Below are 17,254 nucleotides of genomic sequence, written 5' to 3'. Positions count from 1 at the left end.
GATTCAGCAATGGGCTCGCGCGGCACACGTCGATTATCGAGGACCGTTAGCAGAGATGCCGTTCGGGCCGGGTGAGAGTAGTGGGCACTTTCACTTGCAGGGAACCAACGGTACTTCGGCCAATAGGAGGCTGCCACGCAATTTGGCGGAAAATTGCGTCACCCCAGATCACGCCGCTTTACCGTTTTTATGGGCACGAACGGCAGAAAGACACCGTTACAGCACGAAGCAGGGCCTGTGGCTGGGCTATAAGAGGCCGCTCGCAGCTCCATACGGGTTAGTCAAAGAAATAGAAAAATGAGAGTGATTGTCAAATGAGTAAATTGAGAACTGAAAGACCGCCCAATGAAAGTGCAAAGTACGCGAATGGAAAATAAGGACATCGAAGAACTCCCAGCACTTCGTGGGAACAGCAAGGACATCCAGAAGCAATCCTTGCAACAACTTTCAGAGGAGAAGGGGCAAGCAGGAACGTCAGCGGCACCAACGAGGACATTGATGCGGACGAGGACAACAGCAGCAGCTTAAGCGAGGCCTGAAGATACAGGAGTGAGTAAGTTCATGTAGCCGTGCGTAAGAAAAATGTTGTGAGTGAAACGAAGCTAGTGTGTTGTGAGCGAGTCGTATAGTAGGAGTGGCCTGTACATCCGAGCGAACATCCGGATCCTGGCGTTTCCGAATCGCTCAAGTGAAACTAGCGTGGCTTAACACAACACTCTCCCAGCCTTAGTACGCTGAGCCAGCACTCAGCATCCTGTGGCAGGTGTGCCTTGCGAAAGCGAATCATCACACTATAAGTGAAGTGTAAAATTATAAACTTATTCAAGACAATATACTTTACGTTTTTGAACCATAAATCACAAGTGACTAAATATTATCGCAGAGGCTTCAACTAATAAATTTGTTGGCACGAACGCACAGTCAGCTGAAACTAGCCCAGCTTAGACTCGGGATAAACCGACGGTTCGTTACTGCACATTCTTAGGATTTTGATTGATTTCTGGACTTTCCAGCCGTTACTGTAGTTTTTCAGATGACGCTCTGTTATTAAGTTATTCTATTTTGGCAGTTGGCTGATAAAGCAAAGCAGTGGCGCGGGTGCTAAGGGCGACGGAAGTAATGTGAGAGTAGGGGAGGTTGAAAACCTCTTTGAGCTTGAATGAACGGCACTTAATACTTTTCTTTTTCTTAGTCGAATAATTTTATACGTTTAAATTTGTTTTTTCTTAAATAGCCTTCAAATACATATACGAATATGCATACATATGTATGTATGTATATGTAAGTCTGCACGCATGGCATCAAGAATTCCAGCCTTATACACGCGCTCATTTGTATTGGTGTATGTATGTACACATAAATGCTTACTCTGGCATATTCTAAGAATGTCTTTGCGATTGATTTGTCTTTGCATGTTTTTGAATTTCCAGCCGCTACACTGGCTTTTCTTTGCTATATGGCGTTATAACAATAATGTGTTGTTCGAAACGACGTGGTGGTGCTATAGGCAGAAGCGCCGGCGACCTTTATTTCAGTTATTTTGACAAACATGCTGTTTGGCTTGGGTGCGAGTTCAATCCCGCTGAAAACTCTTTTTTGTAAATTGCAAATTTTTGTTATTTTAGCTGCTTTTATATTTTTTAATTTCATAAAAATATTTTTTTTTTCCGTATTATGAATATCTGTTAAGCTTATTTATATATAATATAAATACATAAATAGATGTCTGACGCATATAAGTGGGCACTATAAATGCCGATTGCTGCGCCCCTAGTGGCCGTAGTGGCCAGTTCTTAAAACGAGAAACAGGTAAGCTAAATGCAAAATTTGAATTCTTACGCTCAACAAATTTGTAAATATACAGATACAGTTTTATCCAATTTGCCACGCCCCCAATGGGTGGAGATATATTCGCCATAGCTTATGATCTTGGGTGGTCGACGTGAGCCGTATACCAAATTTCAGATTTCTAGCTCTTTAACTAACATGATTTTTGGTATATCGGAAAATGCATTTTCCGATTTTCCTCGCCCCAAGTGGGCGGATCGGGAAAATTTTAACACGTTATATATCGAGTATGAGTCCCAAATTGTCAAATCTCTAGCTTCAATAGCGCCGAAATAGACTACGTTCATACGGATAGACCGACAGACGGACGGACAGCAAGACGGACATTACACAAAACCAATAGACTCATTTCACTTTCGTGAATGAGTATAAAAATTAACATCAGTTTCGAGTTCTGTTTGTTAATTGGCCGTGGCATATCAGGTAGACGTCAGTGACTTGTCTCGGGCGATACCGGAACTACTGATTGAACGGGCCGAGGACTGGTTTTGAGAAAGAGGACACCAGGCGCGACGTGGGAGGCTTTAGTCGTCTTTAAAAGCCACCCTTCGCCTTCCTTCACTTTTTCTTTCCGCCTCGGTATCAAGCGACTGGAAGATGAGATCCGCGCCCGGGCACAGTTCGTAGGCGACCCCTTTAGGGATTATCTCATCGCCTTACGAGTGATGATGCAGAGGGCAGGGTTTTCGGAGGAAGAGCAAAGGGATCGAGCGTACGGCAACATGTTGCCCACCTATCAGTTCTATATGAAGCGCGATGAGTGTCGGACGATGTCGGAACTGACTCGGTTTGCGGTCAGTTACTACGGGAGCTAGAGGGCCAGCGAGAACAGCCGAAGAGGTTGCCTCTAGTGGCCCACGCGCCGGGTGGACACATCAACCCCCTTCAGGATCGCTCCGAACTCCCATCCACCTTTTGGACGTAACGCGGTGAATCAGTCGGGAAACTTACGCCTCCGGCCGCCATGTATGGCGGTGGCGAACCAAATAGGTGGCACATGTACGAGGAACGCACCGGCGGATGGGAACGGAAGGTCAACCGGACCGGTGCAGCCGAACTCAAGCTGGGAACTCGGTTGGCTACGATCGCACACCTATTTCTGCCTACAGAAGTGGTTAAACCACCAAAACCTGACGGCGATGATGATGACAATACGACGGAAATTATGCCCACTGCTGAATCAGAGGTATGACATATTAAGAAGCGCAGGAAAGCCGATATAGTGGTAGTGGATGACTCGGTAGTATATCGTTGCGGTGGTGACGACGTTGTGACGAAATCGAAGCCCAATGCCGAATCAGAGTTAAGGTGTATTAAGGAATGCAGGAAATCCATGATGCCGGTAGCTAGCAGGCCGTTAGTAGATAAATCAAATTTATTCACATAAGTTTCGTCTACGGAGATGTGGTAGAGCATCAACGACAACAGCCGGGGTCGACGAATCAAATGGGAGCCCATGCAAAACATCTGGCCAACATGTTCGAGAAGCCTACTGATAATTGCAGCATATCAACGCAAAATATAGCTGTTGGTAAACGACGACCACGCTTCAATGATCCGACTTTGAATGGACGCAGCTCAGTCGAAATGTCATTAAAATGGCATCCGCGCAGACTACTACTACTCTTACTACCACTAAAGAGAAAAAGAAAACGAAAAATCTATATACAACCAGCATAAGCCATGAGCCACCCGTGGACGAGGAAAGTCAGAACCAGTACCAGGATGCAGGGGTAGTCTAAGGGGGTAACCCAAACAATGTATTGGCCTTAAGATCAAAGGCACTCGCACCAGGTAGGGTCGACGCGGTAACTCCCACCAGCCCATGAAGTTTCATGGCGTTAGCAAAAGGGGGTGTGAGGTATCACATTTTCAGGGCTGCTAAGCAATCTAGTAGCTCCAAGCACCTTTCTTGGCATGAAGAGAGATCAGGAAATCATAACATGTAGCTTAGCAAAACAGATATACCCAAAAAAAATCTAACGCGCTGAGCAAACGCACGGCCAGCATGGCAAAGCAACAACGACGAAACGGACAGAGACATTATAACGACAGCAACAACAACAAAGGCAAGCAAAAAAGCGACACAGCGCAGTATCGGACAGCAACAACGACGAAACGGACCGAAAACAACGCTGAAATCTAACAGCGCTCAGCCTAGGTACAGTCTGGAACTAAGAAAATAATTTCAAGTCTCCAGCTCTTATATCTTCTGAGATCGACGCTTTCATGCATACGGACAGACGGACGGACGGGCAGACGGACAGAGCTAAACCGACTCAGCTCGTCACCCTGATCAAGAATATATATACTTTGTGGGGTCTGCCACGCCTCCATCTGCCTGTTAAATACATTTCAACAAAACCATTATACTTTGATTTCCAATTTTCAACGGACTGCTCGACTACGAGATCCCCTGAACCCTTCGAGCAACTGATATTTCAATAATTATTCGCACATGCACACGCACACACTCAGACATACGCACGCATAAACACACATTGGCTGCAGTGGTGGTTTGCTATGGGAACTTAATTGTTTAATAACTTTGGTTTGCTATGGGAACTTAATTGTTTAATAACTTTTTTTTGACGATGGACTATCTTCATGAAACTGTCAATCTCAGAAGAGCTAGAGACTTCCATTTTTAAATGTCCGTATATATAGCGCGGATATCGAGTTTATCACCAAAAATCGATACCGCTTTCGGCGGCAGGCCATCAAGGAAAAGACTGCCCAGATTGCCCCGACTGAAAAAGAGAGAATCTTTTAAAAATTATGGAAATTTAAAAAATTGTACACTCCATTCACTTACCAGCAGCATACAGCATTGTCAGCAGTAAGTGAAAATGCAGCTGATAGCGTTTATAGCGCGTTAACAGAATGGAGCGCCGTAGAACGGAGTGGCGCCAAAGTTCAAACACGTTAGTCTCGTGTTTTCTTTATTTAAATGGAAGAGGGGAGTGTGAGGAGCAAGATAGGTATGCAAGTAGTAATGTATATGAACGTACGTGTTTGCTGTGCGTTTATATGGATATACGTGCTTATACATGCTGCTCCACTAAGCGGGAGGGGTCAAGGTCCGACTATAGTTGGCCTCTTTCGCTCCTACAGATTCAGCAATGGGCTCGCGCGGCACACGTCGATTATCGAGGACCGTTAGCAGAGATGCCGTTCGGGCCGGGTGAGAGTAGTGGGCACTTTCACTTGCAGGGAACCAACGGTACTTCGGCCAATAGGAGGCTGCCACGCAATTTGGCGGAAAATTGCGTCACCCCAGATCACGCCGCTTTACCGTTTTTATGGGCACGAACGGCAGAAAGACACCGTTACAGCACGAAGCAGGGCCTGTGGCTGGGCTATAAGAGGCCGCTCGCAGCTCCATACGGGTTAGTCAAAGAAATAGAAAAATGAGAGTGATTGTCAAATGAGTAAATTGAGAACTGAAAGACCGCCCAATGAAAGTGCAAAGTACGCGAATGGAAAATAAGGACATCGAAGAACTCCCAGCACTTCGTGGGAACAGCAAGGACATCCAGAAGCAATCCTTGCAACAACTTTCAGAGGAGAAGGGGCAAGCAGGAACGTCAGCGGCACCAACGAGGACATTGATGCGGACGAGGACAACAGCAGCAGCTTAAGCGAGGCCTGAAGATACAGGAGTGAGTAAGTTCATGTAGCCGTGCGTAAGAAAAATGTTGTGAGTGAAACGAAGCTAGTGTGTTGTGAGCGAGTCGTATAGTAGGAGTGGCCTGTACATCCGAGCGAACATCCGGATCCTGGCGTTTCCGAATCGCTCAAGTGAAACTAGCGTGGCTTAACACAACACTCTCCCAGCCTTAGTACGCTGAGCCAGCACTCAGCATCCTGTGGCAGGTGTGCCTTGCGAAAGCGAATCATCACACTATAAGTGAAGTGTAAAATTATAAACTTATTCAAGACAATATACTTAACGTTTTTGAACCATAAATCACAAGTGACTAAATATTATCGCAGAGGCTTCAACTAATAAATTTGTTGGCACGAACGCACAGTCAGCTGAAACTAGCCCAGCTTAGACTCGGGATAAACCGACGGTTCGTTACTGCACATTCTTAGGATTTTGATTGATTTCTGGACTTTCCAGCCGTTACTGTAGTTTTTCAGATGACGCTCTGTTATTAAGTTATTCTATTTTGGCAGTTGGCTGATAAAGCAAAGCAGTGGCGCGGGTGCTAAGGGCGACGGAAGTAATGTGAGAGTAGGGGAGGTTGAAAACCTCTTTGAGCTTGAATGAACGGCACTTAACACTTTTCTTTTTCTTAGTCGAATAATTTTATACGTTTAAATTTGTTTTTCTTAAATAGCCTTCAAATACATATACGAATATGCATACATATGTATGTATGTATATGTAAGTCTGCACGCATGGCATCAAGAATTCCAGCCTTATACACGCGCTCATTTGTATTGGTGTATGTATGTACACATAAATGCTTACTCTGGCATATTCTAAGAATGTCTTTGCGATTGATTTGTCTTTGCATGTTTTTGAATTTCCAGCCGCTACACTGGCTTTTCTTTGCTATATGGCGTTATAACAATAATGTGTTGTTCGAAACGACGTGGTGGTGCTATAGGCAGAAGCGCCGGCGACCTTTATTTCAGTTATTTTGACAAACATGCTGTTTGGCTTGGGTGCGAGTTCAATCCCGCTGAAAACTCTTTTTTGTAAATTGCAAATTTTTGTTATTTTAGCTGCTTTTATATTTTTTAATTTCATAAAAATATTTTTTTTTTCCGTATTATGAATATCTGTTAAGCTTATTTATATATAATATAAATACATAAATAGATGTCTGACGCATATAAGTGGGCACTATAAATGCCGATTGCTGCGCCCCTAGTGGCCGTAGTGGCCAGTTCTTAAAACGAGAAACAGGTAAGCTAAATGCAAAATTTGAATTCTTACGCTCAACAAATTTGTAAATATACAGATACAGTTTTATCCAATTTGCCACGCCCCCAATGGGTGGAGATATATTCGCCATAGCTTATGATCTTGGGTGGTCGACGTGAGCCGTATACCAAATTTCAGATTTCTAGCTCTTTAACTAACATGATTTTTGGTATATCGGAAAATGCATTTTCCGATTTTCCACGCCCCAAGTGGGCGGATCGGGAAAATTTTAACACTGTATAAATCGGAGATATACACGAGTATGTGTTCCAAATTTCAAGTCTCTAGCTTCAATAGCGCCGAAATAGATTGCGTTCATACGGACAGATGGACAGACGGACGGACGGACAGGCGGACAGGCGGACAGACGGACGGACAGCAAGACGGACATTGCACACAACCAATATACTGATTCACTTTCGTGAATGAGTATAAAAATTTGGAGAATCTAGCTTTAAAGTTGTAGGAGATATAAATTTATTACTGGTTTTCGATAAAGCTTTTAATCGATAACAAAATAATGGGGCAAGTTATCGATATTTAAAGCAAAACTCGATATGCGCGTGATATTCAAGTCTCCAGCTCTTATATCTTCTGAGATCGACGCGTTCAAACATACTGACAGACGGACAGGGCTATATCGACTGAGCTCGTCGTCCTGATCAAGAATATATATACTTTATGGGGTGTGCCTTGCCTCCTTCTGCCTGTTACATACACTTCAAAAAAACCATTATACCCTGATTTCCCATTTTCAATGGGTTCAGGGTATAACAAGTGTAGCAGGCTACTAGCCTATGTATACTGTAGCTGGTTACTAGACTATGTTATATTAGATTTAAGTTAACAGCATTATGGTTAACCATCGATAGATACACATCTATCGATAGTTAACCATATCGGTGGCTGAGGAGGCTGTCGATATGCAACATGCCATTTTGAGTATTAGAAAGAGGAGAATCGATACATTTTAAGCTTGAATGTGAACAACAGCAGACGTGTGTATATCAAGAAATTATGAAATAAAGAAATTAAATAAAAGGCCTACTACAATCTCAGAAGTGGGATAAAGTACACTAATTTTTCAAATTAAATAAAATGAATTTAAGCATAAATGAAATTAAGCATAGACGAAGTATCTGTGGTGCAGTTGAAGAATTGGCTAGCTGCATTGGGCTTGTCGACTCAAGGGTGCAAGACTGAACTTGTCGCTCGCCTCAATGGCGTGCAAATTTGCGCGGCAGCGCCCCCGAATTGGAACAGGGAGAGGAGGAGTCAGATCAAACTGGAGTATCGCAGACAGTGCAAATGCAACAGGAGGAAATAGACAGGAATGAAAATATTTTGCGAGAGCTAAGTGAGCAGATTGACGCAGCAAAGAAGCAGCTAAAAAATTTTCACACACGACAATTGGACAGAGACGGCAATAGCAAGCGTGCCGAAATTAGGGCAAATGGCGTCAATGCAGAAGTTGAATTCGAAGAACGCGCGACTGACGCGCGCCAAAAGGGCGCCAGTGAAAATTGTGTAATAAATACAACGCACAACGATGAAGTGATGTCAATGATGTTTGAACTAGCTAAAGAAATTATGGTGGAATTCACTGGGGAGGAGTCTATTAGCAACTGGATAGCGCAATTGAATAATGTATCTCAATTATATCAACTAACGGACATGCAAAAAAAGTTGCTATGCATGGCCAAATTAAAAGGGAAAGCCATGCAATGGATACATGAGGATTCATCGAGGATTGTGCAACCGTTGGGCACATTATTGGATGGATTGGCAGCAGCATTCGGAAGCAAGATATCCAAGGCCGAAATGCGTCGCAAGTTTGGGGCACGTATATGGAGTGTCGATGAGAAGTTTACCCAGTATTATGAAGAGAAAATACGTTTAGCAAGGGAAATTTGGTTAGATGTAGACGAGCTACTGGAGGGTCTCATTGAAGGAATCCCAAATGCAGTTTTACGCGCGCAGGCCAGGATACAGTGCTTTGAAGATCCCAGCAAATTGGTAAGGGCTTTTGCAGAGGTGCGTTTGCCACTGCAACGATCTACTGGAGGAAAAGGGACAACAGCAGTGGGACCAGGGCTCGATAATGCAATGAAGGAGACGCGTTGCTTCAATTGCAACTATAAGGGGCATTGGGCAAGAGATTGTCAGAAGCCCAAGAGGGAGAAGGGTACGTGCTACCACTGCGGCGCTAAGGATCATATGGTGGCACAATGCACGAAGAGGAAGGATGATATTGGAAACAATTTCGTAAGGTTAATCAGTATACATATTAAGTCCAAAGATAAAGCCTCAATTATTGCAGAATGCCTCATAGATTCAGGAAGTCCTATTTCGTTTATTAAAAAATCGTGTGTCCCAGTTGGAATAAAACTTAAAGCACACGCAGAAAATTACTTTGGGCTAAATGAAAGCCAGTTAAATGTGATTGGAAAAACATTTGTTCATATTTTCAAGAAGTTTGAGAAAATAAATTTTTGGTTAATAGTTGTGCCTGATGAATCTATGAGGTCTGAAGTAATTTTGGGGAGAGATTTCATGGAAGCTTGCAATTTATATGTTGACCCAATCGCCTTGAGAATGATTTCAGTGGAAAGAGCAGCCGGCACGTTAGATAAATCGTTAGAAAATACATTGTTAGGAAACACATCATTAGATAAATCGTTAGAAAATACATTGTTAGGAAACACATCATTAGATAAATCGTTAGAAAATACATTCTTAGGAAACACATCGTTAGATAAATCGTTAGAAAATACATTGTTAGGAAACACATCATTAGATAAATCGTTAGAAAATACATTGTTAGGAAATACATTAGTAAATAAATTGTTAGAAAATGAAGAATTAGGAAAGAAGTTAGTAAGTAAATTGTTAGAAAATGAAGAATTAGGAAAGAAGTTAGTAAGTAAATTGTTAGAAAATGAAGAATTAGGAAAGAAGTTAGTAAATAAAGTATTAGAAAATGAAGAATTAGGAAAGAAGTTAGTAAATAAAGTGTTAGGAAACAAAGACTTAGAAGAGAAATTGTTAGACAAATGGTCAAAAAATAAAGAATTAGAAGAAAAATTATTAGACAAAGAAGAGAACGATAGGTCAAAAGAGTGTTTAGAAAAGTCAATGGAAATAAATAGCAAAAGCGTTTTTGACGATAATTTTGAAAACAGCATGCTTCAAATTAATGTGGTAGAAGGAGACAATGAAAAAGAGATATATATTATCGGTGAAAACATTAGTTATGATGTACGGGAAAAACTAATTAGATTGCTGAAAGTGGAATATGTAGATGCTGAAAGGCCAGTGAAACCTGAAAAGAAATGCGAAATGAATATACGAATTGAGAAAGCAAAACCGTTTAGCTGTTCACCAAGAAGGTTATCATACGCTGAAAAAGAAAAATTACAGATAATGTTAGACGAATACCTTAGAAATGGCATTATACAACCTAGTTGCTCAGAGTATGCTTCACCAATAGTATTAGTAAAGAAAAAAACAGGAGATTTAAGAATGTGCGTTGATTTTAGAAAACTCAACAAGATCATGATCAAAGACAATTATCCTTTGCCGTTGATTGATGATTTGTTAGACAGACTAGTGAGGAAGTTTATCACGAAGCTTGACCTTAAGAATGGATATTTTCATGTTTTTGTAGAGAAAGAGTCTGTAAAATACACATCGTTTGTTACGCCGTTAGGACAGTTTGAGTTCTTGAGAATGCCTATGGGATTAAAAACAGCTCCGCAAATTTTTCAGAGGTTCGTTAATGATATATTTGCAGATTTAATAAAGGAAAGCAAGGTAATTATATATATGGATGATATAATGATTGATTTACAAAAGAAAGAAGACGGAAAACTGCATCCTGTATTTTATTTTTCAAAGCGAACGACAGAAACGGAAGCAAAATATCATAGTTTCGAGCTGGAAACTTTAGCCATTATTAATGCACTTAGGAGATTTAGAATATATTTGCAAGGCAGAAAATTTAAAATAGTAACGGATTGTAATTCTTTAACTTTAACTTTGAATAAAATAGATCTTAACCCTAGAATTGCAAGATGGGCATTGGAAATGCAAGAATTTGATTATGAATTAGTGCACAGGGCTGGAAGTCAAATGCAGCATGTAGATGCATTAAGTAGATATAATAATACCATTATGGTAACAGAAGCAAATAGTTTTGAGACTAATTTAATTATTTGCCAGACAAAAGATGCAAAGTTACAAGAAATTAGAAAATTGTTAGAGAAACAAGAGCATAAATTATTTGAAATGAGAAATGGTGTTATATTTAGGAAGACAAATGATGATAGACTATTATTTTATGTACCAGAAAAGATGGAAGAACATGTATTGTACAAATATCACAATGAATTAGGGCACGTTGGAAGGGACAAGATGCTTAATGCAATAAGTAAATCATATTGGTTTCCCAATATGAAAAAGAAAATTTTAGAACATATTGAAAATTGTTTGCAATGCATAGCATTCTCGCCTAGAACGGGCAAAGCAGAAGGGTTGCTGCATAGCATTCCAAAGGGGAATAAACCGTTCCAAATAATTCATATTGACCATTATGGACCAGTGGATAACGGCAGATCAAAGAAATACATTTTTGCAGTAGTAGATGGGTTTACAAAGTTTGTCAGATTATTCACTACTAAAACAACAAGCACTAAGGAAGTTGTAAAGGCATTGAGAGAATATTTTAGAACATACAGTAAGCCAGAATGTATTATATCAGATAGAGGAAGTTGTTTTACGTCAACGGAGTTTGACCAATTTTTAGAAGAAGCAAAGGTAAAGCATATTAGGATTGCAACGGGATCGCCACAAGCGAATGGTCAGGTGGAGCGAATAAACAGAAGTTTAGGTCCGATGATAGCTAAACTAATAGAAGGTGATAATGGACAGCATTGGGATTCAATAATTGAGAGGGTGGAATATGTTTTGAATAACACTCAACATTGTAGCACCAAGCAATTGCCAAGCGTAATGTTATTCGGAATAGCGCAAAAAGGGGAAATTAGTGATAGTTTAGGAGAGCAATTAGAGAAAATAATAGGATTAGATATATGCAGTTCACAGAATTTAGAAGATATTAGAGAACAAGCACAACATTATCAATCTGCAGCACAAACACGGAATGAAGAGAACTTTAATAATGCTAGGAAAGCTGCAAAAGTATACAAGCCAGGAGATTATGTAATGGTTAAGAATTTTGACAACACGGTGGGAATATCAAGGAAATTAATACCTAAATCCAAAGGACCATATGTCATAGATAAAGTACTGAAGAACGATAGGTATTTGATAAAAGACGTTGACGGTTTTCAATTATCCAGGAATCCTTATCAAGGTGTTTGGAGTGCAAGCAATATAAGACATTGGATAAAAGCATAAGAGAGATAATAACTTATATTTTAGATATTAATTTCATAACTAGTGTGCAACATTTAATTAATAATTTAATTTTTATAACATGTAAATAGAATATCTGTAAGAATTTTTTTTGTATCAAACATGTAAACACAATATTATTTTTAGGAAGTTAAGTATCAAATATTATATAAAGTTAACAGAGATAGACGGCTATCTCAGAGTCAGGATGGCCGAATTGTAGCAGGCTACTAGCCTATGTATACTGTAGCTGGTTACTAGCCTATGTTATATTAGATTTAAGCACTAACCAGAGAACACATAGACTAGACAACTAGTGGAAAGCTTTTTGCACGCTTTTTTTGAGGCTTTAGAACCCCTGACAGCTTTGGACTCGCTCGGCTCCTTACTTTTAGGCTCGAGCTACGAAAAAATACGAACGCACAATCATTTCGCTTCATGCGCTCGACCGAGATGGTCAACTTTTGAACAAAAGATCCCTCTATGCTCAATGTTCCCTTGCTCTCTCTCTCTCTCGATGCTCTCTGCTCTCTCGAATGTGTATATGTATGTATGCATGTGAGCACAAGCAGCAGCTCACGAAAATTGAAATTTCTTCGCAGCAAGAACCCATGCCTTCCCTTCTGTGTGAAGAGTATACCGAGCTTTTCAAAGCGTTTGCCATGCGTTTTCGGTATTATTTGTGGGAAGGGTATGAAAGCGTTGGTGCGCATAATTAAATTTTTTCGCGACGAGCATGCACACACACACTGTCCCTTGCTACATGTACTCTGTATGTACTGCATGTGAGCACAAGTAGCGCTCACAAGAATTGAAATTTCTTCGCAGCAAGAACCCATGCCTTCCCTTCTGTGTGAAGAGTATACCGAGCTTTTCAAAGCGTTTGCCATGCGTTTTCGGTATTATTTGTGGGAAGGGTATGAAAGCGTTGGTGCGCATAATTAAATTTTTTCGCGACGAGCATGCACACACACACTGTCCCTTGCTACATGTACTCTGTATGTACTGCATGTGAGCATAAGTAGCGCTCACAAGAATTGAAATTTCTTCGCAGCAAGAACCCATGCCTTCCCTTCTGAGTGAAGTGTATTCCGAACTCTTCAAGCCGTTTGCCATGCGTTTGCGTTATTATTTGTGGGAAGAGTATGAAAGCGTTGGTGCGCATAATGAAAATGTTTTCGCGACGAGCATGCACACACACACTTACAGTATGCTACATGTACTATGAGCATTTGTATGCCTGTGTGCAAAGCCCTTGCTGGCTATAGCAATTTGAAATCCTAGCATTTGCATTTGGTCGATCTTGTGAAGTGCTCACACTTACATAAATATGTTTGATTGTGTGTACGCAGGGGCCGCGATGCTCACAAATGATGGGGTTATCATTGTAGAAGCAGTTCAGTGCCTTTATATGTATGTGCGTGTGTGTATGTTTATAAGTATATGCATGCGACATGAGCATTGACGTGTGCCTACGACAACTTAGAATTGTGTGAACGATTTTGGGTTTGACCGGAAGAGGCGCGCTTATATTTAAGTAGATGATTAACTAAAGTAACAAGTGCACTTCCTATAACTTTTATAGGTATTTTTTAATTGCATGATTTTTATGACATCTAACGGATGCACTCTTTAAAATGGGTCCATTTAGCCAGTATATGTATGTATGTACATACATATGCTTCTTATTAAAAAGGTAAATTTCACCTGTATATGTGCAGGTACAAGGGATCGAAAATCGTATTCCAATTTGGCCACTGGGATTGATCAGGTACTACATTTCTAGCAAAATTCATTCTGATAGGCAAACCCACGATCATTGAAATAAAATCATCTACTTAAATATAAGCGCGCCTCTTCTGGTCAAACCCAAAATCGTTCACACAATTCTAAGTTGTCGTAGGCACACGTCAATGCTCATGTCGCATGCATATACTTATAAACATACACACACGCACATACATATAAAGGCACTGAACTGCTTCTACAATGATAACCCCATCATTTGTGAGCATCGCGGCCCCTGCGTACACACAATCAAACATATTTATGTAAGTGTGAGCACTTCACAAGATCGACCAAATGCAAATGCTAGGATTTCAAATTGCTATAGCCAGCAAGGGCTTTGCACACAGGCATACAAATGCTCATAGTACATGTAGCATACTGTAAGTGTGTGTGTGCATGCTCGTCGCGAAAACATTTTCATTATGCGCACCAACGCTTTCATACTCTTCCCACAAATAATAACGCAAACGCATGGCAAACGGCTTGAAGAGTTCGGAATACACTTCACTCAGAAGGGAAGGCATGGGTTCTTGCTGCGAAGAAATTTCAATTCTTGTGAGCGCTACTTGTGCTCACATGCAGTACATACAGAGTACATGTAGCAAGGGACAGTGTGTGTGTGCATGCTCGTCGCGAAAAATTTAATTATGCGCACCAACGCTTTCATACCCTTCCCACAAATAATACCGAAAACGCATGGCAAACGCTTTGAAAAGCTCGGTATACTCTTCACACAGAAGGGAAGGCATGGGTTCTTGCTGCGAAGAAATTTCAATTTTCGTGAGCTGCTGCTTGTGCTCACATGCATACATACATATACACATTCGAGAGAGCAGAGAGCATCGAGAGAGAGAGAGAGCAAGGGAACATTGAGCATAGAGGGATCTTTTGTTCAAAAGTTGACCATCTCGGTCGAGCGCATGAAGCGAAATGATTGTGCGTTCGTATTTTTTCGTAGCTCGAGCCTAAAAGTAAGGAGCCGAGCGAGTCCAAAGCTGTCAGGGGTTCTAAAGCCTCAAAAAAAGCGTGCAAAAAGCTTTCCACTAGTTGTCTAGTCTATGTGTTCTCTGGTTAGTGATTTAAGTTAACAGCATTATGGTTAACCATCGATAGATACACATCTATCGATAGTTAACCATATCGGTGGCTGAGGAGGCTGTCGATATGCAACATGCCATTTTGAGTAATAGAAAGAGGAGGATCGATACATTTTAAGCTTGAATGTGAACAACAGCAGACGTGTGTATATCAAGAAATTACTAAATAAAGAAATTAAATAAAAGGCCTACTACACAAGTAAGAAGACTCTAGTCGAGACTGCTCGACTAGGAGATACCCTGAACCCTCTAATCACTCTGCACTTCTTTTCGGCACACATGCATACACACGCACGTATTAGAACGCGCTCTGCTAGCTGCGCAGTAAGCAGCGACTGCGCTTGGGCGCAGTTGTGGGCAACATTATAAGAATTTTTTTGTTGAATAATTTAATTTCTAGACATACAATCTTAATGAAACTTTCAGAACATAATTATAATATTAAAATGTGTGTCCAAAGCACAAGTCTCTAGTACTTGAAATACGCCTTTTACAAAGGTGAAAGTGAGGGGGTGGATATAAATGTTGGGGGTAAATTACAACAAAAATCGAAATTATATAAAATACATTTAAGTCTACATTTAAAATTTGGAAGCTCTAGCTTTAAAGGTGTAGGAGATATAATTAAATAACTAGCTTTCGATAAGGTTTTTAATCGATAATAAAATATCGGAAGTAGTTATCGATATATAGAGAAAAACTTGATATGCGCGTGATATACACGGACCTAGGAAAAAAAATTTCAAATTTCTCTTGCTCTTATATCTTCTGAGATCGACGCGTTCATACATACGGACGGACGGACGGACGGACGGACAGACAGACGGACAAGGCCAAATCGACTCAGCTCGTCGCCCTGATCAAGAATATATATACTTTGTGGGGTCTGCCACGCTTCCTTCTGCCTGTTACATACTTTTAACAAAACCATTATACCCTGATTTCCCATTATCAATGGGTTCAGGGTATAACAAGTAAGAAAGCTATAGTCGAGACTGCTCGACTACGAGATCCCCTGAACCCTTAGAGCAATAGCTATTTCAATAATTTTTCGCGACTTTCAGCTTACACAAGAAATACGCACGCACGCACACGCAGGCATACATACACACACACACGCATACACACACGCAGGGCACAGGTATCAAGATTGTACAGCAGAGCGACGTATATTTTGTAATAGTTCGTTCATGAAATGCAACAACCATTCAGCCTGTGCACCGTCGATCAAACGACGCAAACAAATGAAGTCGACATCAACCAACACATAGTAGGTTTTCAATCCGCCAACTATACAAACGATCCAATTACGACCTCACCACTTTATAATTTTCATTTCGAAACAACGCACACACAAATAAGCTCAACATCTCGCTCTCAGCTACGGTGCCTTTCAGTAAAAAAACATCGTAAGATAGAGCAGAAGCAACTAATGTCAGCCGTCAATGCAAATGCACAAGATATTAGGCCATATACAGATGTTTCTTAGGAAATAGTATTAATGCCTTGGTGGTGAATTTTCTAATTACGTTCTTAATTATAACATTGTATTTAAGCCTCTGAATTCAGATGTACGTACTGCAGATAGGAACGCGCATAATATTATTGGCAAAATTACTACAGAAATCAATTTAAACAAGTAAGAACGTGTAAGGTGGCTCTCCTGCGACCCACCTTACATTGCACTCGCGACGTTAGTAGGAGTTTGTAGGTAGTAAGATTTGTAGTTAGTAGGAGTTCGTAGGTAATAAGATTTGTAGTAGAGTAAGTTGAAGTCGTTGGATTATATTTTTGTAGTGAGTACGTTAAGAAATAAGTAAGATAAGTATGTAGTCTGTTAATTAGTTAATAAGTAACCGTAGGTGCCATAGCAATTAGTTTCGTAGGGTAAGCTAAATTCAAATTGGTGGGCGGGCGCGTGATCAGCAATGCAACCATGCAACTCAAAAGCTCGCGTTAGTGAAGTTGCACTGCTGACGCTGCGGGGAAATCTGCGCAGAAGGCAGAATAGAAGCGAAAGCTGCGAGCGCAGATTAATTAGTTTTGAGTCTTCGAAGCGAGCAGACGCGTTTTGGCAATTATGCATTTTAACACGCGGCGCGAGCATCTGAGAGGAGTTAAGCTAAGAGATTTTGGAGTGGATTTCTATTAAAATAAAGTAAGCATA

The 17,254-nt window shown here is 40.8% G+C and overlaps 1 protein-coding gene across 1 annotated transcript; it reads left to right on the top strand.

The window, feature by feature from the left end:
- Positions 1-7,759: 7,759 nt before the first annotated feature.
- On the top strand, positions 7,760-9,289 carry LOC116803960. The gene is made up of 2 exons (XM_032729256.2): positions 7,760-9,052; positions 9,108-9,289. Exons 1-2 carry the CDS (start codon positions 8,096-8,098, stop codon positions 9,117-9,119), a joined length of 969 nt encoding a protein of 322 aa, XP_032585147.1. The 5' UTR covers positions 7,760-8,095; the 3' UTR covers positions 9,120-9,289.
- Positions 9,290-17,254: the final 7,965 nt, after the last annotated feature.

Source organism: Drosophila mojavensis, unplaced genomic scaffold (genome assembly GCF_018153725.1).
Source record: "Drosophila mojavensis isolate 15081-1352.22 unplaced genomic scaffold, ASM1815372v1 contig_108, whole genome shotgun sequence".
NCBI classification, from domain to species: Eukaryota; Metazoa; Arthropoda; class Insecta; order Diptera; family Drosophilidae; genus Drosophila; species Drosophila mojavensis.
The sequence above is the reverse complement of the archived record's forward strand: the minus strand, read 5'-3'. Positions and strand labels throughout refer to the sequence as shown.

Coding starts and splice junctions, on each gene's coding strand:
- LOC116803960 (XM_032729256.2), top strand. CDS start 8,096: ATGCAACAGGAGGAAATAGACAGGAATGAAAATATTTTGCGAGAGCTA.